The sequence below is a fragment of the Pantherophis guttatus genome, chromosome 13 (genome assembly GCF_059756535.1).
Source record: "Pantherophis guttatus breed Tessera chromosome 13, ASM5975653v1, whole genome shotgun sequence".
Lineage (NCBI taxonomy): Eukaryota > Metazoa > Chordata > Lepidosauria > Squamata > Colubridae > Pantherophis > Pantherophis guttatus.
In genome coordinates, this window is record NC_142075.1 from 12,060,058 (window position 1) to 12,082,587 (window position 22,530).

General features: G+C 45.4%; 1 protein-coding gene across 21 annotated transcripts in view; it reads left to right on the plus strand.

The window, feature by feature from the left end:
* Positions 1 to 22,530, plus strand: part of AKAP13 (A-kinase anchoring protein 13) — a 278,974-nt gene that overhangs the window by 128,697 nt on the left and 127,747 nt on the right. For all 21 annotated transcript variants that reach the window (XM_034424688.2, XM_087878344.1, XM_087878338.1 and 18 more), the window contains exons 5-8: positions 24 to 320; positions 5,725 to 5,908; positions 9,582 to 9,771; positions 14,850 to 17,610. In XM_034424688.2, coding sequence (XP_034280579.2) covers positions 24 to 320; positions 5,725 to 5,908; positions 9,582 to 9,771; positions 14,850 to 17,610 — 3,432 coding nt within the window. The remainder of the gene's footprint in view (positions 1 to 23; positions 321 to 5,724; positions 5,909 to 9,581; positions 9,772 to 14,849; positions 17,611 to 22,530) is intronic.

The window sequence follows — 22,530 nt, forward strand, 5'->3', positions numbered from 1 at the left end:
TCCATTTTTTCAAACCCCCGCAGGACATGACTGTTGCGAGACGGTGAAAGTCTCTCTCTGTGCCACAAAGCAAGGTCACCCTCTTCTGGTGGTGGCTGAAGAGAGCTTGCAATTCATCCAGGATGAAACTTACGATGCGGCGCAATTCCTGGCATCGTGTGCTGGAAACCAGCAAGCGTTAAACTTTACACGTTTCCTGGACCGTTCCAGGCCACCTACCGGGGACTTAGATTTTCTGGATGAGAAAGTAACTTTGGCGTTTCGTCACCTGAAGCTGCCGACCGAGTGGAACGTGTTGGGAACAGACCACAGTCTCAACGGTAAGGTTTTGGTAATGCTTTGGGCGCGTGCTGCAGATTGGATTATTACGGCGATAATCAAACTTACGAGCCGGGTTCCCACGTCATATTTTCGACAGACCGGACTGAATTTCTCCCTGCAAAATGCAGCTGCTGAATCTGTTTTCCATAAACCTGATTTATTCTATTAGTACCCTGTTTGTCTGCGCGGATTAGCTTTCTAAGCAATTTGCATTGTATGCCACGCCACAGAAACAAATCTCAGTCAAACGATTCTGTTGTTGCTAGTTTTGGTAGATGTTATCTGTAGCATTTTTATCCTGTGCGTTAACCAAAATGACTGTCAAGACAGTTGAAGTGTCATGAATGAGAACAAGACAGTTCCTTCCTGAAAGAGAGAGAGAGAGAGAGAGAAAGAGAAAGAAAGAAAGAGAGCACTACCTTTTGGGTATAAAAACCTTAAATTCAGTGGTGAAATCCAATTTTTTTTGCTACCGGTTCTGTGGGCGTGGCTTGGTGGGCATGGTGTGGCTTGGGGAGCATGGCAGGGGAAGGATACTGCAAAATCTCCATTCCCACCCCACTCCAGTGGAAGGATACTGCAAAATAAATATAAATAAAATATAAATCAAATTAAAATAAAAAAAAATCTCCATTCCCACCCCACTCCAGGGGAAGGATACTACAAAATCTCCATTCCCATCCCACTCTGGGGCCAGCCGGAGGTGGTATTTGCCGGTTCTCTGAACTACTCAAAATGTCCGCTACCGGTTCTCCAGAACTTGTCAGAACCTGCTGGATTTCACCCCTGATTAAATTAATGGTTCCACTTTTGACTATTGGAAATTCTGAATCATCCAGGTCATGGTTGCCCCAAAGATGTTTTTTTTTCAAAAGGCAGCTGGACTTCCTTGGTTTTTCCTTGAAGACGTTTCGCTTCTAATCCCAGAAGCTGCTTCAGTTCCAATCCCCCCACCATTCAGTCAGAACTGAAGAAGCTTCTTGGAGGAGAAGTGAAACATCTTCAAGGGAAAAAACAAAAAAGTCCAGTTGCCATTTGAAAAAAAAGCACCTTTGGTTCCTCATTGCTACTACAATATCCATGGGCCTGCTTTTCTTTTCCCTAACCACCTGTATCTTTATTTCATATTTTTATCCACTGTTCTTTGCGGTCACGTTGTGGTAGTTATTCTTTGACTGGTTGCTTTCTCTGGGGTGGTAGCATGCAGCTGGCTGAACAGTTTGGCCATAATTTGTTTGTCCTTTCCAGAGATTCGTTTCCTTGCTATTTGCTTTTGGGGTGAATGGCATTATGTATACATACATTCAATGATCAGTCAATGATCAGTCAATGACATCACTTATCCTTATCTTGCCCTGTTTACTCCCATTCTTTAAGCATTCCGTTTATTCTCATGCATCGTTGACTTAGCTTACAGGCCACTCTCTCTCTTTTTTTTTCCGATTTTTAAAATTTATAAACTTTATTAAAACATATATGTTTGTTGTGTAAATGTTCTTATATGTTTTTATATGTGTTTTAATAAAGCTTACAGGCCACTCTTATCCTACTTAACCATCAACTTGGAATTCCATATTTGTGCAATGCATTCCAAACCCAAGCCTGCTCGCACTGTCAACAGCAGGGGTGGGCTGTTGGGGTTCGGGAGAACCTCTAGCTAAAATTCTGTGCACTTCAGAGAACCTCTAAATCTCACTCCTGGCTGGCCCCGCCCTCCCCTCCCAGGAGTCCCCACGCGGTCTGTTTTGGATGCAGATAAGTGCAGGGCGTGCATGGAGGCTCAAGGAGGGCAAAAAATGGGCCTACTGGAAGTTCGGGAAGGCCAGAAACGGGCCCGTTTTGCAGCCTCCAGAGAGTCTCCAGAGCCTGGGGAGGCCGTTTTCGCCCTCCTGGAGGCTCGATGAAAGCCTCCAGAGCCCAGGGAGGGCAAAAATGACCCACCCATCCCTGCCGTGGAGCAGGAGGCCAACTAGGCCACGCCCACCATGGTCATGCCCACCCAGCCACCGGGCAGAGAATAAAATGTGATAAAATTTTTGAAGCCCACTCCTGGTCAACAGCTTTCTCACATTCATTAGCAAACTCTGATCTGCCTGCCACAATGCTCCACTGCACTTCCCAGATTGTGCTCATTGTGGTCGCTTGCACCTTTTCAATCAGAATTTGGTGGAACACCTTGGAACGGGACAACAAGAATTAGCTATCTATCGGCCTCGGAACTCATGTGCTTGATGATTTTATAATGTATTGATTTTGGAAATTTTAGATCCATAGAACAGGGATGGCGAACCTTTTTTTCCCTCGGGTGCCGAAAGCACACATGTGCACGTGCCAACACCCATAATGCAATGCCTCCCCCCGCAGGTCCCACCCTGCGCATGTGCACATGACCCCCACACACTCCCCTGCCCCCCCTGCTCATTCATGCGCGACCCCCATTTTGGTGCTAGCAGGCCTCCCTGAAGCTTCCTGGGACCAAAAAATGGGGCACGGGTGTGCTGCACCCCCCCATGCGAATGTGCATGCGTGTGTGACCCCCCCATCATGCATGCAGCACGCAACCCCACCCCACGCATGCACACGCCCCTCCTGGCAGAGACCCAAAAATCAACTGGCCAGCAGGAGGCACCAGTGGAGTTGACCTGGGCGTCGGCTAGTGTGCCCACAGAGATGGCTCTATGTGCCACCTATGGCATGCCTGCCAAAGGTTCACCATCACAGTCCTAGAACATAAAACAATAGGGTTGGAAGGGACTTGGAGATCTAGTCTTCTAGTCCAACCGCTGCCTGTGGTAGGCGATCCTATATCACTCTGGACTTCCTTTGGGCTTGATGGGATGGATATATCTGATCATAGAAGGAATAACAGAATAATAGAAGAGAATCACAGAGTTGGAAGGGATGCCGGAGGTCTTCCGTTCCAATCCCTTACCCAAGCAGAAGAATCTAAACCATTTCAGACAAATGGCTGTCCAACCTCTTCTTAAAAGCCTCCAATGATGGAGCAGCCACAACTCGGATACACCTCTATTTGTTTTGGTACTGTTTTATTTTTTTAATTGTCAACACTATCGAGATCCATTGTTGATTGCAGGGGCATATAAATGCATTGAGATCAATCGATCGGTCATTCTTGGAAGATAAGTCTTATTCTCATTTTTTCTCAATTATTCAATAAGAGCCTTGGTGGCGCAGCAGACTAAAGCACTGTTAAGATAACACCAGCTGCCTGCAATTACTGTAAATTCAAATCTCACCAGGCTCAAGGTTGACTCAGCCTTCCATCCTTTCGAAGGTAGGTAAAATGAGGACCCGGTTTGTGGGGGCAATAAGCTGACTTTGAATAAAAAAGAACACCGCTTGGGGGAAGGGGGGCAAAAGCCCTACTAAGCAGGTATATACAAAAGCATGAAGGCTATTGCTTAATGCATTGTAAACCGCCCTGAGTCTCCGGAGAAGGGCGGCATATAAATCGAACCAATAAATAAATAATAAATAAATAATCCTTTCTTCAAACAGCTCTAGAACTGCTTTAAGGCCGACTCTGAGCAGTAAGTCCTTCTTAGCTGATACCAGGCTGAGGCCATAGTGTCTTCCTGCCAAAATTTAATCCAGATATATTTAGCACTGCAAGATCCTGCAGCTCTTTTGACTCTTAAGGGCAGCTTAAATTTACGCAGGAAATAAAATGTTACGTGACTCAAAGCAATAACAATATTGCTTTTCCTAACTGAGCATATATAGGCACCAACATGCTTATGCCATTTAGAAATTTTCTAGGTGGGGACCTCTCTGCGGTCACTCCGCTGCCATTTCTCGGCCCCAATTTTGTCTGGTTTTAATTTTTACACATAAAATAGGGCTGACAGATTTACGCCAGGAAGAAGTTAACTCTCTCTCTCGAGTGAGTTGTGAGAATGAAATAAAATCTGAAAAAAAAAAAGAAAGAAAGAAAAAGAGGAGAAAAGCTTTCTAATTTACTTATTACTCTTGATGAAATGCTGCTCAAAATGGCCAACGGGATTTAAACAAGAAAAAACAAGAACAGACTCGTCTTCCAAGAACGAATCAACAAAATGATTTTAGCTGCAAATCGGTCACATGCAGTGCTTGATATTTTCTTTTTAACTTTAAAAAAAAAAAAAAAACCCGGCTACTATTCATAGGGCTTCTGTGATATACAAGGTTGAGCTTCTGCAGAGCTCAAATTTCATTTTTTAGGATGACAGGACGCAGCTCCCAGTCCCCAGGGCTGCAAATGACTAGACCGCCATCTGTCAGAAATGGTGTAGGGGTCTCCTGTTTGGGTGGGGGGTTGGACTAGATGACCTACAAAGTCCCTTCCAACTCTGATAATCTAATCTAATGTATGTACTTCTCTTGTTCCAATCTTGGTTAATTCCTGCACATTGAAACAAAAAACTCTTGATGTAGTTTGAAAGGCTGATATTGCCGTGGAACAAATCTGTGTGCGTTCATGACGGTAGGTGAGTCACGTTGGCTGAAATCACAGAAGCCGCTGGGGTGACTGAAGGTTTCCTGTGCTGTGTGACCCTCCCTTCTGACTGGCAAAGCCAGGTTTGATGATGAAGTTGGAAGTAAGTTTGATGATGAAGTTTGGAAGCGGAATGGATTGCTTTGAGAAGGTGGTGAACGGCAGACAGAGGGCGCTGTTTGATGCTCAATAGATCCCCTTGCTAGACGCTACTCTTCTGTCAAAATGATGGTGGAAATGAAGAATAGAGCCTTGGTAGTACAGTGGTTTAAAGCACCCTGTTATTAACACAGCTGCCTGCAATTACTGCAGGTTCGAATCTTACCAGGCTCAAGGTTGACTCAGCCTTCCATCCTTTCTAAGGTAGGTTAAATGAGGACCCAGTTTGTGGGGGCAATAAGCTGACTTTGTATAAAAATATACAAAAGTATGAAGGCTATTGCTTAACGCATTGTAAGCCGCCCTGAGTCTCCGGAGAAGGGCGGCATATAAATAATAAATAAATAAAAAAAATGACAAGAATGGAAAGGAAAGAAGGTGTCACAGGTCTGATCATTCATGTGCCCTCTGAGTTTGATTCCGTCGTCTCAGCTCGGTTGTCTCCCCCACTCCCCACCCACAGTTGGGGAAACCCAGCCTCTTTTGAGGGTTCACTGTGAACCCTGACTGAGGTGTCAACTCTCATGCTCCAAATGAGACAGCGTCTAGTGCAGAGGTCTTCAAACTTGGCAAACTTTAAGACTTCTGGACTTCAACTCCCGGAATAGCTGGCTGGAGAATTCTGAGAGTTGAAGTCCAGAAGTTGCCAAGTTTGAAGACCTCTGGTCTAGTGGGAAGTTTCGAGACACCCTCTGATATATATGAACCTGGAGGCTGAAGCCTTTTTTCTTTCTGCTTTGGTTTCTCAGAAAATGTTCCCCGGGAGACGTTGTTGCATTTTGCAGCCAGACTCGGTTTGCTGCGGCTGACGTGGTTTCTGTTGAAGCAACCAGGTGGCAGAAGCGCTGTGACCGTTCCCAACAGTGAAGGAGCCACACCGGTGAGCTTAGCCCTGGAGAGGGGCTACCAGAAACTGCATCACATCCTGACCAAGTAAGGACCACAGATTTTGATTAGCATTTTGCCTTTTTTTTTTTTTTTGCTTTGTGCATTTATCTCTTGCCTCGTATGCTGATTCCTAAATAGTCATCCATTCAGACAAGGATCTGTTTAGCTTGAGTCACTTCCTCCTCGGTTTCTAGAGAGTGCTCCAGTTAGGAGTAGAATAGAATAGAATAACAGAGTTGGAAGGGACCTTGGAGGTCTTCTAGTCCAACCCCCTGCTCAGGTAGGAAACCCTACACCACTTCAGACAAATGGTTATCCAACATCTTCTTAAAAACTTCCAGTGTTGGAGCATTCACAACTTCTGGAGGCAAGTTTTTCCACTGATTAATTGTTCTCACTGTCAGGAAATTTCTCCTTAGTTCTAAGTTGCTTCTCTCCTTGATTAGTTTCCACCCGTTGCTTCTTGTCCTGCCCTCAGGTGCTTTGGAGAACAGCTTGACCCCCTCTTCTTTGTGGCAGCCCCTGAGATATTGGAAGACTGCTATCATGTCTCCCCTAGTCCTTCTTTGCATTAAACTAGACATACCCAGTTCCTGGGACTAGGAACTCAGGGCTGATATAACTGATCAATATAGCAATCCTGAGCTAATTGCCTACTTAAGAAAGGCCATTTTTTTTGGTCTTCTAACTTTCTTGATGGTCTTCTTTTCTGCCTGTAAGTCAACCCAAGCGGGTTTTGCAAGTGTTTTGCCATTCAGTGCAATGTTGGTGGACCTGAGAAAGTTCTAAGACAAAGGTGGACAACTTTGGGGTTGCACGTAGCCCCTTGGTGCACACCATAAGGTGATTGTCAAACCATTGACACCTATTAATGGAAGCCTCGTGGGTGGCGGATAAAGAAATCAGAGCCTACCCGGCTGCTCAAGAGTTTGCGGACTCATTGCGTGCCGGCAGTCTGGCCTAAATAAATCCCCCTCCCCCTTTTTTTTTTGGTTCCAGAGTGAGTAAGCTTCTGTTTTTGTTTAGGTCCGGAGCTTGGACCTTTGAGAGTGGCACCTGACCATTGTGCCCGGGGGGCGGGCTTCAAAAATTTTAACAAGGGGTTCTCTGCTCAGTTGCTGGGTGGGTGTGGCTGTGGTGGGCGTGGCCTAGCCAGCCTCCTGAACCATGGCGAGGAGGCATTTTTGCTCTCCCCGGGCTCCAGAGGATTTCTTTGTGCCTCCAGGAGGGTGAAAACGGTCTCCCCAGGCTCCGGAGGCCCTTGCCCGTTTCTGGCCTTCCCGAACTTCCAATAGGCCTGTTTTTTGCCCTCCCCGAGCCTCCGTACGTGCCCTGCATTTACCTGCATCCAAAACAGCTATGTAGCAACCAGCGACATTTTTACTCCGGTTCTGTGGGTGCGGCTTGGTGGGCGTGGCATGGCTTGGTGGGCGTGGCATGGTGAGCATGGCAGGGGAAGGATACTGTAAAATCTCCATTCCCACCTCACTCCAGGGGAAGGATACTATAAAATCCCCATTTCCTCCCGATCAGCTGGGACTCGGGAGGCAGAGAATAGATGAGGGCGGAACCAGTCAGAGGTGGTATTTACTGGTTCTCCGAACTACTCAAAATTTCCGCTACCGGTTCTCCAGAACTGAACCCCACCTCTGGTGGCGACTCCTGGGATGGGCGGGGAGGGGCGGGCGGGGCCAGTCAGGAGTGGGATTTGGGAGTTCTCTGAACCACACAGAAACTTACCTAGAGGTTCTCCTGAACTCCTGCAAATCTTCAGCAGCCCATCCCTGGTTGTGCCTTACTAGGAGACAGGAGTGGTTTTAGGGGCAATATCAGATACCAATATATTACACAAGAGCCCTCATTTCTGCTATTAAAAACCCCAAGCCTCCTCGATGGGGAAAAAAAATACTCTCTTATTTCACCTCTTTCTCCCCAGAGCTCCAAGCAACAGTTTGAAATATGTATTTAATGGGTGGTCCTGAACTGGAAGAAAGTTGTCAACTCCAGTTCAGAAGAACTTTAAGAAACTACTTCTTTCTCCCCATCCAATTAAATTTTCTTTCTTTTTCTAAAACACATAATTTTGCAAGGCATTTTGACCTAGGGCATTTTGCTTGATGTCATTCGTTGGGGGGGATTATCCACATATTTTTTGCATTGAGAGGTAATTTCAGTTTTTTTTCCTGAAATTAGCAACCCAAAGGAAAGTTGCTGGCTTCTTTAGGCAACGAATCTATCAATTGCTCTTAATTAGAGCAACCTGGTCCTCCATTTCAGAACAGAAGGCTAATTGCCAAGTTCATTCTGACCCAGATTCCCGGAGAAGTGTATTCTTGTTTATGATAACAATGGTGCAGTTAGAGATTCCAGAGACCATAATTGTATATAAATTCCTGCATATAGGAATCTTAAATCTAGAACAGCGTTTATAATTATTATTCTGATGACTTTGCTGTTGATTGTGAACCTGGTTAGGTAGTAATGGGAATGGGAGCTGTATCTCTTGAGACCTAAGAACATTTGGATTTCATGTTTGATGTGGGGTGGAAAACACTTAGTGGAGAGAATAGAATAGAATAGAATAGAATAGAATAGAATAGACTAGAATAGAATAGAATAGAATAGAATAGAATAGAATAGAATAGCAGAGTTGGAAGGGAGCTTGGAGGTCTTCTAGTCCAACCCCCTGCTCAGGTAGGAAACCCTACACCACTTCAGACAAATGGTTATCCAACATCTTCTTAAAAACTTCCAGTGTTGGAGTCTTCACAGCTTCTGGAGGCAAGTTGTTCCACTGATTAATTGTTCTAACTCAGGAAATTTCTCCTTAGTTCTAAGTTGCTTCTCTCCTTGATTAGTTTCCACGCATTGCTTCTTGTCCTATCCTCAGGTGCTTTGGAGAATAGCTTGACTCCCTCTTCTTTGTGGCAACCCCTGAGCTATTGGAAGACTGCTATCATGTCTCCCCTAGTCCTTCTTTTCATTAAAGTAGACATACCCAGTTCCTGCAACCGTTCTTCATATGTTTTAGCCTCCAGTCCCCTCATCATCTTTTTTGCTTTTCTCTGCACTCTTTCTGGAGTCTCCACATCTTTTTTACATCGTGGCACATCACAGTATGTATATTTCTTTGCTGTGGGATATCATCTCAGCCAAGGCTGTTGTGTATTATATCACATCTGATGTATTCGTTTCAAAACTGGTTCTCCTCCAAAGATGCTGATGTGAAAGAGGGAAATATATTAATCTTGGCTGTGAGAATAATTTTGCTCTGGTCAGTATTTGAATGGGGGACCACTTTGGAATGTTGTAGGCTACACTGGGAAGTCATAAAACATGATGGAAGAAGGAGTTGGCAAGCCACTCATATAATCATCATCATCATCATCATCATCATCATCATCATCATCATCATCACATCTGAGAAAGAACCTAAGTATTTTGTCTCCTGTAGACTAGACCTATAAACTGAAATGTGATAGCTTCTGTACAAGTTCACCTAAAGGTTTGTTAGTAGCTCCTGCTCTACACTCTTCCCACATCTGTTATAGATTGCTTTTGTCAAGTAATCCGAAATATCTTCAGCTGGATATCATTTCTCAAATTCTAGAGTGCGGGCCAAATGGTTGATCGATTGTTAATAATCCGTTCTAGTTAGGACACAGCCTTTCGTAGCCAATTCAAAATTTGAGAGTTTGGTTGTGCACGTCTTTTCCAGAGAAGAAGCCAATGAACCGGATTCCTGGAGCACCTTGTCGCATATGGTACATTCTGGGGACTCCTCCGTCAAGTACCACCAAGGCTTAAACATTTACACTCTGACAGTTGAAATGAAGGAAGGAGACCAATTGAACATGGAGAAAGATATCGCTCGACTGCAGCTGCTCATCCAGAATCTCCAGCGTACGGTGAGGGAAAGGGTCTGCCTTAGCTCATTGGTTTAAAACTGTGCTGGATTCTGAATAATTCTGATTTGTCATGGTCTTATTGCTTTGATAAGTACCATGCTGTTATTTTTTTTAAAAAAAACCTTGATAGGATTACAGGTTTGGTTTTGATTATAATAAGAAGACAGTTTTATTGCGTTGTTCTTTTATAATCTCTTGAGAATAAGTTGCTTTGAGATAACATTCTGCTTCTGACAGCCGACCTAAACACTCTCAGATACCACAATTCAGGATCCCTGATTGCTGTGAATATGGATCGCATGCGAACAGTTTAATGAGACGGGGGAGAGGAATACGATGCTAGGAAAAGCATCTGTGAATGTTTAATGATCCCCTCCTTGTTATTTCTGTGGTTGCACGATATGCATGTAAATAATACAATTGGGAGGAGGATGCCCTCAGGGGCAGAGGTGGGCTTTGCATAATTTAACAACCGGTTCGCCCAGAATCGAAAATGTGAGCGTGCCTGCATGCACACTCACTTCTCTCCTGTGCCTGGCGCACATGCGTGCCATATCAAAAACATGGCAATTGTATAAGACGGGATAGCACCGGGGCGGGTAAGTGGACCCAACCGCTGGCCGTAACTACCAGTTTTCCTGAACCAGTCCAAACCGGCTGAATCCCACCCCTGCTCGGGGGCCTTATGATCAAAATGTGTATATTGTCAACTTGCAAAGCTTTCAAGTTGCCATGAACAGGAGGGAGGGAGAACTGAAGTGAATTCCATACATTCTTTCTGACCGCAATCAGAAGGAGGGTGTTCGGTTTCACAGCCAGCCAAAGTGGTTAATTGGAGAATGTGATTTATGACATGGCCAGAGAGGAGGGGAGAGACAGGATCATAGGGGAACGTAAATCTACGTAGGATCAGTCCTAACTGCATCTGAGTATTGCCGGAATGTTGCTCCTAATAAATGACTATATTTCCTTTGAAGTTTGGATCATGGCTCATGAATTAATTAGGGCATCTTTTGGAAACTTGACATATATACTGCAGGAAGTGACCCCCAAATGGAGGAATTATTGAAGGCAGGTGATGATAATCATTAGAAAACTGAGATGGTATTGGAGAGGTCAAGGGTGGAAGAAGTGATTGTGAATGAAAGTAAATTATTTTAACTTCTGGAGCGAAGCAACTAAAATATAGAATTCTAGTGTTAGACTACAAGGCTTTGGTTCAGGGATGAAATTGTGCTAGGAGACAGAATAAGAGAGTAAGAAGGGACCTTGGAGATCTTCTAGTCCAACCCTCTGCTTAGGCAGGAAACTCTATACCATTTCAGACAAATGGTTGTCCAGTCTCTTATTAAATTCCCCCAGTGTTGGATTACCCACCACCAGTGGTGGGTTCCTCCTGGTTCGGCCCGGTTCCATGCACCTTTGGCGTTGAGTCATGCCGGCCACATGACCACGGAGACATCTTCAGATAGCGCTGGCTCTTCGGCTTTGAAACGGAGATGAGCACCGCCCCCTAGAGTCGGGAACAACTAGCACATCTGTGCAAGGGAACTTTTACCTTTTACTTTTAATCTGGGTTCAGTAGAGGGTGTGAATACAGTCTCAGTACCATGTTTCCCCGAAAATAAGACCGTGTCTTATATTTTTTTGAACTCTGAAATAAGCGCTTGGCCATATTGCCATGCGCTCAAAAGCCCGATTGGGCTTATTATGAGGGGATGTCTTATTTTGGGGGAAACAGGGTATATTTTTAATTTGCTGCCTAGGTTCCCCCATTGCTCACAGCACCAGGAGTGAAACAGAGCCAATGACCTTCCAGATTAAAAGTCTTGTTTGGGTATTAACTGATAGCAAATGCACTGGAGGGGATACATCATGTGTCACCGGTTGGAAAAGCTATGTTTAGGTGGCCTTCTGTCAAGAGACCTGGTTTGTTTCACATCTAATCTAATTTGAATCTGGGCCAGAGCCTTTAATGATTTCAGTTTTAGTTAAGTCAGGGTCAGCTGAATGGAGCTTCACTTCCTGGAGAAGAAGGATCTGTCTTTTTCAGCTTAGGGAACCAGAATGACTTCATTGAGAGGATGGCAGTAAAATCTTAATTTTCTCTCCTCCTCTCCCCCCCACCCTCCGTTTTCTCTCCTTCCTTCCCTTCCTCCCTTCCCCCAGTCACTTTGCCTTCCAGCACAAGTGTTTGTGTCTACATCTGCTGCTGGCTGACTCCCAGCCAAAGTGGTTGGGCTGAAGTCTTCAGCAGTTTTCTTTATTTGAGGCTCAGTTGGGACTGAGGGTGTTTGGGTGGATCAGCACTTAGGAGTCCCCCCCCACCCCCCAATGAATATGTACATAGGAGGTCTTTGCTGAATTGGTCACCCAATGGCCTTATAAAGGCACAGGACCTTCAGGCTAATGTCATCCAACCTCATTTCGAAATGCTTGCAAGAGATCAGACTCCTGATAATAATATATGGGTGTGGGTGTGTTTTTCTATCGAGGCACCTGGTCTACCCCAACATGTGGGAGGGAGCATACTGCATCCCTTTCCCCTTTCAGCTCCAATCCAGGAGCCCTCAGTCGCATTGATGACAAACCATTTTGTACCAAATTTATATTTCGCTGATAAAGAAATAAAGGGAGACTAGTATAGATCTATTTCAAGCTATTTAGCTCTTATCAGCTAGCCATACACTTACCTGGGTTCGAACTTGGGCTGCCTGCATGTTAGGCAGTTGTATTAACCTCTGAGCCACAAGTTCTCCTCCCTTCATCAGTTTGAGCCAGGGGATTGGAGCTGAAAGGCGAAAGGGATGCAGTGGCTCAGAACTTGTGGCTCAGAGGTTAATTCAACTGCCTAACATGCAGGCAGTCTAAGTTCGAATCCGACTAAGGGTATGGCTAGCTGATGAGAGCTAAATAGCTTGAAATAGATCTATACTAGTCTCCCTTTATTTCTTTATCAGAGAAATGTATATAAATTGGCCCCTCCTGGATTAGTGTGGGGAGAGAGGAGAGAGAGAGAAGAAAGGAGAGAGAAAGGAGAGGAGAGAGAGAGAAATAGAGGAGAGAGAGGAGAGGAGAGGAAAGGGAGGGAGGGAGGTAAAGAGAGAGAAGAGAGAGAGGAGAGGAGAGAGAAAGAAAGAAAGGAGAGGAAAGGGAGAGAAAGGAGAGAGGGAGAGGAGAGGGAGGGAGAGAGAGAGAAAGAGAGAGGGGGAGATGAAAGATTGGGAGAAACGAGCCTTGGTAGTACAGTGGTTTAAAGCACCCTGTTATTAAGATCAGCTGCCTGCAATTACTGCAGGTTCGAATCTCGCCAGGCTCAAGGTTGACTCAGCCTTCCATCCTTTCTAAGGTAGGTAAATTGAGGACTCAGTTGTGGGGGCAATAAGCTGACTTTGTATAAATATACAAAAAGGATGAAGGCTATTGCTTAGCACATTGTAAGCCGCCCTGAGTCTCCGGAGAAGGGCGGCATATAAATCAAATTAAAAAAAAAAAGGAAAGGAAAAAGAAGCTAGGGGGAAAAAACCCCAGCCATTCCCATCTAATTTTGGGGTGACTAACCTAGAGCCTGATACCTTCCAGAGATAGATAGGTGGTTTGCAATTCTAAGAATTCCCTGCCAGCATGGGAGATGCTGTCCCAACCCACTGGGAGAGTACCTGGTCAGGTAAGGCTGGTCTAGTCTAGTCAATTATTAGTGGAATCTATCTAAAGAATTCAGGCAAGAAGCTGAAGGCAAGAAAACTTGCTTGGAATTGGAACAGAGGAAAGGGTGATTGTCATTCAGGTTTCCAAAGTGAAAAACAAAACAAAACACCAAACTTCCTGTTAGAGAATAGGAGGAGGCAGTTTTCAGAGCAACTCCACCTCCCTTCTCCTCTGTGGCAGTCCCAGACTCAAAAGCAGCAAGGAACATGGTGGTAGTGGATGGGTGTATCTATACAGGTAGTCCTCGACTTACAACAGTCCTTTTAGCGACTGTTCAAAGTTACAACGACACGAGGAGACATATGACCATTTTTTCACAGTTCCAACCTTTGTAGCATCCCCATGATCATGTGATCAACATTCAGATGCTTGGCAGCCGGTTCATACTTACGACCGTTGCTGTGTCCCAAGGTTATGGAATCACCTTGCACGACCCTCTGACGAGCAAAGTCGAGAGAGGGAAGCCAGAGTCACTTTACAATCGTGTTACTAACTTACCAACGGCAGTGATCCACTTAACAATTTCTTTTTACGAAAGGTTATGAAATGGGGAAAAACTCACTTAATTGTGAGTCTCAGTGGCGCAGTGGTTAGAGTGCAGTACTGCAGGCTACTTCTGCTGACTGCTGGCTGCCTGCAATTTGGCAGTTCGAATCTCACCAGGCTCAAGGTTGACTCAGCCTTCCATCCTTCCGAGGTGGGTCAAATGAGGACCCAGATTGTTGGGGGCAAGAGGCTGACTCTGTAAACTGCTTAGAGGGGGCTGTAAAAGCCCTGTGAAGCGGTATATTTATTTATTTATTTATTTTTATTTATTTTATTTTATTTCTATACTGCCCTTCTCCTGCGGGACTCAGGGTGGTATACAGCCAAGATAAAACATAGCATATAAAATTTAAAAAACATTTTAAAAAACAATTAAATAATTTTGGCCCAAGTTTAAAACAAACCAATTAAAACCAAATTCAAATTAAAAACTGAGAGGATGGGATCAAGCCAGCCCAGCTAGATGGAATAAGTGTATTTTCAGGGCCCGACGAAAAGTCCGGAGGTCTGATATCGTGCGTATCTCAGGGGGCATACAAGTCTTAAGTGCTCTTGCTATTAACAAATGTCTCATTTAACAACAGAAATTGTGGTTGCAAGTTGAAAACTACCTGTACTATGGTCTTTTCCTCCCACCAAGTTTGAGTCTCCAGCCAACGATGCTGGAGAAGAAAGTAACTTAGCTACTTAGTTAAGTTACAAACCAAAGCAGATATTGCAACTTAATTGCTTCTTCTTATATTTGGATTTTCAAAAGAAAAAGGTACATTGCAGCCGCTCCCTGCTTTTTAAAAATAATAATAAAAACTCTTCTCTTTTTCTAGAATGTGAATGAAGACCGTTGTCCAGCGCAGACCTGTGAGGACTGTGGTTTGGATCCTGGGCCTGAAGCTGCTGAAGCTTCTGCAGAACACGAGTTGGATGTATTGATGGTTGAAGCAACTCAAAACGCTTCTTCTGATCCTCTAGAGATCTCGCCCCCTGTTTGCCTTGCAAAGGAAGGCACCTCCCAGCAACCAGAAGAGCTTCTAGGCGCATCACAAGAGACGTCGGAGGAAATGCAGAACCAAAGGTCTTCCTGTCAGGGTGAAAAATTGCCACACAAAGAGGAAGAGGAGTGTTTATCTTCTGTTGGAGACTCTGTTGTAGTAGTGTTGGAAGAAGATGATAGCAAGAGGACCTTCTGTGAGGCTGCTGGCCTCCCCTCCTTTGGAAATCCCAACAAGGAAGTTGGAATGAGCTCTTCCGGTGCTACTTTGGAACAAGGGAGCCAATGTGAAGGAAATAATCTCTTCCAGGAAGTGCAGCTGGCTGGATCAGGAGTAACTGAAAATACATCCCCAGCTTCCTGCGGGGGCAGCAATGTAAATATGGGACAAAGTGAATGCAAGAGCTGCACAGGGGCCATAGACGTGACGTCCCAACCGTATATGGAAAATGGAGACATTGATGTGGAGCCTTTCGGGACAACAGCTATGGAAGGGTTGCCATCATCTGTTGCATCACAAAGCAATCCTGCTGTCTTTTTCCTTGGGAATGGTGACCCTACTGTTGCCTGTAAAGACGAGAATGAGCTAACCTCAGTGCCAGAAGGTCTTGTAGATGTGGTTGCTACTGCAGATGTTAGTTCTATTGACAATGGAAGGAACAAAGAGACCGGAGCAGAAAATCATAGCAACAGTGGACCAAAAAACACTTCGAAGGAGAAGGAGAACATTGCTCCAAACCCTGGAATAGAACCGTTGTCCAAAAACCTTGAAGACACCGTTGGCTTTTCTCTGGAGCATCGTTCTGCGATGGAAGTGAGTGATCAAGGGCAACAGAGAGATGCAGACATGGCTCCTGAAAACAGTGCTTTGGATTTGAGCAGCAAAGGGCCGAGTAGTCCTCTAGATGGCAATGTCGGAAACCCCAGGAAGAGCCCAACGGGTGAGCAGCTCCAGGCTGCCTGTGGTGGAACTGATATCCCAGAGACCACAGCTACAGAGCAGAGTGAGCAAAAAGTAGTTGACCTGACACCATTAGAGACTGAAGGAAATGCCGATCCTACCACAGTTGGTCAGGGGTCTCTGGTTGAACACCCGGATGAGAAAAAACAGGATTTTGGCAAAGACCAAGAGTTGAGTTCCTCTGTACTGCAGATGCACGCAGATCCAGTTGATGGTCCTGAATCGCCTCCAGATGTTCTCAACTCTCTTACGATGATGCCCTCGGATCTTGAGAAGCCTCTTTGTGGACCAGCAGAGAGGATAGGAAGCAAAGAGGAACTGGGTCAATCTGGCGAAAGCCTCCAAAAATGCATAGCTCTGACATCAGCCTTGCTGGTTGAGAAAGCTATTCAGGAGGCTCAGTTGATCGTTACGCAGAAGGACGATGCTAGAGCAGCCTCTGTTGGCCAGGAAGCTCCTTCACAGTTGGACAGCCTTGCCCTATCTTTGCCTGGTGAGGGCACCCAATGTATTCAGGAGCATTTAATGGGCACACCCTCTGCTGCTCTTAATCAAGACTCCGAACAAAACCAGGAAGTAGGAGCAGCAATAACAGCAGAGGCAGCAGAAGCAGCAGAGCAGCTGACTGGAGTGGCTGAACAGGGGAGCCCAGAGCAAGGTGAGCTGGCAGCCACGTCTCTTGCTCTGGTAGTTGGCTGGGAAGAAGACAAGGAGCACAGCTCTTCACAGCTGCCTGAAAGCGAGAAGGAACTGCTTGGCAAGACAGAGGACAGCTTCCTTCCGGGAGTCCCTGTGCAGTCGCCTCCTTGTGATCTGGGTAAAGAGCAACCGGTGGATGGAAGCAATGCCGAGCCCGGCTTAAAGGAGAAAGCCACCAGTCTGGAACCTGAGGAGCAAGTAAAGGTAGAGACGGTCAGAGATGTTCCTCCAGAGCCTGGCTTAGCAAAAGGCGCTTCTCTTTGCAACGGGAGGACTCCTTCCCCTGAGATCATGCTGAACCCGGGACTTGAGCTTGGTCCAGCTGGGCAGGCAGCCTCTCCAGCTGGCAGCACCTTGGATGCGATCGAAGCTCCTCTGACGGCTCTTGATCTGGCCATGGAAACTGGTCTTTCACAGCATGGAGAGGAGGAGGAGGAGGGGGAGGAGGAGGGGGAAGTGGAAAATATCCCTTCCCGAATATTGCTTCAGCCAATTGCTGAAGAGCCCCTTGGTGACTGTGATTCCGGTTCCGAAATGCTTTCGTTGGCTTGTGAAATGGACGTTACGAAGCTGGGAGAGTCGGAAGAAGGGAACGGGAGGAGGACTAGCCAAGATGAACCAGAATCCCTTCCCTTGCCTCTCTGCGCTCTTCCTGTGACCGAGCAGTCGGACAAAGTTGGAACGAAAGAAGCTGCTCAGCAACCTGATCATCTGTTGGATAATGCTGACCCAATGCCCGGTCAAGTGATATTGCCGGCAGAAGCACATGTCCCTCTGGAATCTCTCGCTGGAAATCCCGTGGAAGTCCCCTGCTTGGTGCAAGCCAGCTCCGAGCCTGGATGTCTCCTTAATGGAGTGAAAGAGGAGTTACATTTACAGCCCGGTAGCAAAATGAACTCTGCAACCTTGGAACTAACCAGCTCTTCACCTGTTTCAGGTAAGAAAATGAAAAAAAAAAAGCGTGATTCAGTTTTCTTCTCTGGGCCAGCAGAAGTGGGGGGGGGGGAAATGTGATTTATGGATGACAAGTGAGGGTAGTGGGGGGTCTGTTTGCTGAAAGGATGTGACTAACAAAGCCAGAAAGAAGGTGGAGAAGAGAAAAGCAAGCAAGCAAGCACTCTATTTCTTGGTTTGGGAAATCTGTAGGTGGTAGCCTGGTTGCCCCAACTTCTCTTTCTCCTTTTGCACAACTAAACGTCAGTCTGTCAGTTGCTTGAAGCACACACCTGCTTCCTACCTGACACCTTTTCTTTTGACTCTTTCCCTCCTAAATGGTCATCAAGGTACACAGTTCTGCCCTACATAGCATCTGTTAAGAAGGAGATTGACTGAGGTGGTTGTAGGAAGGCAGGCTTCCTTCTAGAACAGGTGCCTTACGTCGTGAGAGGTTTCCATGTTTCACGCTGGCTTGGCATGGTCCGAGAAGACCACAGAGCTATGGGTTAAAACTTTTGCCTATCAGCTGCTCAAGCTTCTAAAAGCAGCTTTCCAAGATGGCTTCGATCCAAATGTAGTTTGAGGTCACAGGAAAGCTAGCTTAATTTTTTAAAAACGCATTCCCATTTCTGCTTTGGCAAAAAATCTTTGCCGAGTAGGGTACCCACTCTTCCGTGAAAATAAGACCCAACCGGTCTTGATTTTTCAGGATGCTTGTAAAATAAGCCCTATCCCCCAAATAAGCCCCAGTTAAGATTGACAGCCAGATGGGTACATTTCTCCCCCAAAATAAGACCTAACCAGAAAATAAGCCCTAATGCGTCTCTTGGAGCAAAAATTAATATAAGACCCAGTCTTATTTTCGGGGAAACGTGTGTGTGTGTGTGTGTGTGTGTGTGTCTGTGTATTTTCTGGGCTTCAAGTCTTTATTTCCGACTTGAGAAAACAAAAGGCCGGGACGAAGGAGTTTGATTAGCGAGAGAGCAACGTTGACAAGCGAGGACCTGAAGGATCAAGACAGACCGGTTGGACTCCTTCTTAAAACCATTTTGCCTCTTCTGTAACAGGAGTTGTTAGAGCATATTGTTTTCTTTGCTTTTTTTTTTTTTGGTTTGTTTTTAAAGGTAAGAGCGAGGAAGGTGGTGAGGGAATGAAGGAAAGGCCTTTCCCCCACCCCCACCCCTTCCATCTGAGCTGTAAACCTAGAGGCATAATTGTTGGCAAGGCTTAATGATAGTTTAATGCAAGCTTTCATGGCTCCACCTGTTCAGACAGATGTTTAAAAAAAAGAAGAAGAAAAAGAAAACAGCTGATCTCTGCCTGCTGCTATTATGTGGCTTGCCCTGAGGAATCGCAGGTGTGGAGGCCTCTCTTCCTCCCCCAGTTAAGTTTGATCTGCTGCAAATTAGTACCAGCAAATTTCCCCGAAGTTAAAAACTGAACGAACATGACAGATTGAACCAAGGCTGGGTGTGCTCTCTCTTATTTTTGCTTTAAGCGCAACGTGAAGGATTCAGGCCATCCGTCTCTCCCCCCCCCCCCGGCCGTCCCCCCATGGTTTGCCCTGTCATTCCAGGACGAACTGCAAATAGTAGGAAAAACTAGAAGCATTTGCTGTCTGGGGACTAGCAGAGCCAGGGTGTGTACAAGAATATTTTTTTCACAAGAACAAAACTGGAGAGGAGCATAGCCTGGAAAAAAATAAAATAATAACAGCTGCTCTCAGGCCCCGCTTGACAGGATTTGGTGTCCAGCGAGCACATTTTATTTTTGTGGCAGACGGTGGCTTGATATTTTGATCTCATATAGGGAGTGGGGGGAGCTGTCATGCGATCCTGGCGAAGCCGCGCTTGATCCCTCCTTTTGGACTTCAGTGGCAACCTCCCAAATTTATTCCCCCACCCCCTTTAAACTCTGGCCGTTTATTCAACGCGGCAGCTTCCAGAAAGAAGGAGCGAACCCCGGTTCCACAACAGAGGAACGGTCAACTTAAAAAAAAAAACCAAAAACCCTTTGTAGGCAGAGGTTGGTCTTCTGAGCTTCTTGCTCGGCTCCCGGATGGTTATAAAAAAACCTTTGTTTTTAAAAATGCAGTCTAAACTTTTTAGATGTCATCAGAAAGGCTGGCCTGTTGAAGACAGAAGATATTATCAAGCATGGAACGTATTTTACTAGTGCTTGGAAAAAAGGGGTGGAGAGTAAGAATGGAATCTGTATTGCTAAGCATATTAAATACCCAGACAACACGATGTTTATTAAGCACTAAGAAATGTAATTAATAGAAATATATATAAAATAAGACATCCCCTGATAATAAGCCCAATCGGGCTTTTGAGTGCATGACAATAAGGCCAAGTGTTTATTTCAGGGTTCAAAAAAATATAAGACAGGGTCTTATTTTGGGGAAAACATGGTATATGTGTATATATATGTGTGTGTGTGTGTGTGTGTATGAGAGAGAGAGAGAGAGAGAGAGAGAGAGAGAGAGAGAAAGAAAGAAAGAGAGAGAGAAAGAGAAAGAAAAGAAAGAAAGAAAGAGAGAAAGAAAGAAAGAAAAAGAAAGAAAGAAAGAAAGAAAGAAAGAAAGAAAGAAAGAAAGAAAGAAAGAAAGAAAGAAAGAAAGAAAGAAAGAAAGGCTGGCCTGTTGGTAGTCTTGCTGTTGGATTTCGTAGAGCAAGAGTGCCTTGAAAGTAAATGTGTAGTGGGACGTGTAGTAGGTGCTGTTTGCTGGAAGCAGCTTTGGCCTCAAAACTGCTTTGCGCTGAATATGTGGGGAAGGCTAAAACCAAAGGTGCAGGGGAGGGGCTGGGAATGGGCACCTGTAATTAAGGCGCACTTCCTGCTTTGCACCTGCTGCCAGCCACGATGCTGAGACTGCGTAGTTCAGGAAAGCTCCAGAGCAACTGGAGAAACAGGATTAAACGGGAGTCTCCACTGTGCCCGGAACACAGCAAACGCGAGGGTTTTCTGTCCACATGTGATCTAGGTAGTAGAAATGGACTCGGGGGGCCAGAGAACCTGTGGGGAGCATCAGGAGCCAACTGAGAAAGGTGTGTGTATGCGGAGACCTCAAGGTGGGAATGAGAAAAAAATATATTCTGAAACTGTATGTGTGTGTGTGTGTCTGTTCACCGTAGGTGACTTGGCAAGAAAGACATGCGTGAAATGGAAAATAAGCGAGGGAGGGGGCTGCCTTGAATTGCCCAGTGTATCGTCTCCCCTTCTCTCCCTCTGGGATGTCAAATCCAACCCACGACTTCTTCGTTCGCTTGCGGTCTGTCTTGTGCCAGGCATGCATTGTTTGTTCTGAGCTCAAGCTAAGCTTGTTCTTTCTTGCCAAGGCATGCTGCTCTCCCCTGTGACTCTGAGGAGACGTAGCCACTCTTGCACCAAAAACAAACACAAAGGCTTACAAACTCATTCCTTCCCCCCCCCCTCGATTCTCAAATCCCTTCTCATTCTCTCTTTTCCCCCACAACCGTTGTTGTTGTTGATGATGATGCCATTGAGAGCTGCCAAAAATGTTGCTCTGGATCGTCTAAAGTAGCTTCCCTTTGCAAATCCCCCACCCCACCCCTTCGCTACATGACAGAAATACAAGACAGAAATGAAGTGCCTGCTTGTTCCAAACTCCTAGACGTTTGTTCGAAATTTAAATTGGTTTTGCTTATTAAGGCCCCAAATCTACCCTCCTCTTTACTAGTTGTTTAATGTTTTCTAAATCTTAGGGAGCTGATGAGACCTTTTTTGAGTTGCTTTGCAGACGATGGTTCAGCAGCTCACAGATATTAAGCAAACCAATGTTACCAAATCACTAGCGAAGTTACTATTTGCTGAAGTATCACATGATAAATGGAAACTGGAAAAACTCTTCATCTCTACAAAAACGTCTGTAGTTTGGTTTCCTTAGAAATGAGATTGTAAACACATGACAACTGCCAGACCAGAAGATCATCTGGCCTGATATTATTGATTTGTCCAACTCCACCCAACTTGGTGCCCTCCCGATGTGTTGGAGCTGCTGTTTCCCAAATGCCCAGCAAGACGAAGCTGGCTGGAGTATTCTGGGAGTTGCATTCCCAACACGTCTGGAAGATGCCACTTCGGAAGAACCTGCCCCATTTTGTGTGGATGTGACCATTGGTCCTTGTGGACCAGTGTAATTGGCACCAGTTCTCTTAGATATGTAATACTCATTCCTTACATCAGAAGATGCTACGTGGCTGCGATTGGCTGCTTTGTACTGGTTGAAGCTGATATGAGTTGGGAGTCCCACCGAGCATGTTCCTCACTTTGGTTTTTCAGAGGTCGCGAGGAAATTATTTCCTCGCTACATTTTCTGCAATCAGCTCTTTGCCTATGAGTGGCATCTTAAAAATTGTGTTCATGTGCAGCAGAAATGCCAGTGGCTCAGGGTTAATTAGTTGGCCAAATCTGTATGAAATGGCAAAGCATTTTTAATGCTGTTATCAATGTTCTTCTTAACACAGAGAATGTTAGCATTATCAGGAAAAAAAGACTAAGAAAGGAAAGTGTTTGCTTTCTGTGAGCAGAATCTCTTGTGGAGCCTTCAGTTACGCAGAGTGCCATTGACCCTATCACCTAAAACTTTGTCTGATAGCATGGATTTACCTGCAAGCATGAACTGCGGCTTTCCTGTGGTTTAATTTCCCCTTCTTAATATCCCTTTGGTCTTTAAAGAAGTTCTGATATTCAGCTTTCCAAGAAGTCTAGTTTCTCTCTGTGTCCCTGTTGTTGTTGTTGTTGTTGTTAGTTGCGAAGTCGTGTCCGGCCCATTGCGACTCCATGGACAATGTTCCTCCAGGCCTTCCTGTCCTCTACCATCCTCTGGAGTCCATTTAAGCTCACGCCAACTGCTTCAGTGACTCCATCCAGCCACCTCGTTCTCTGTCGTCCCCTT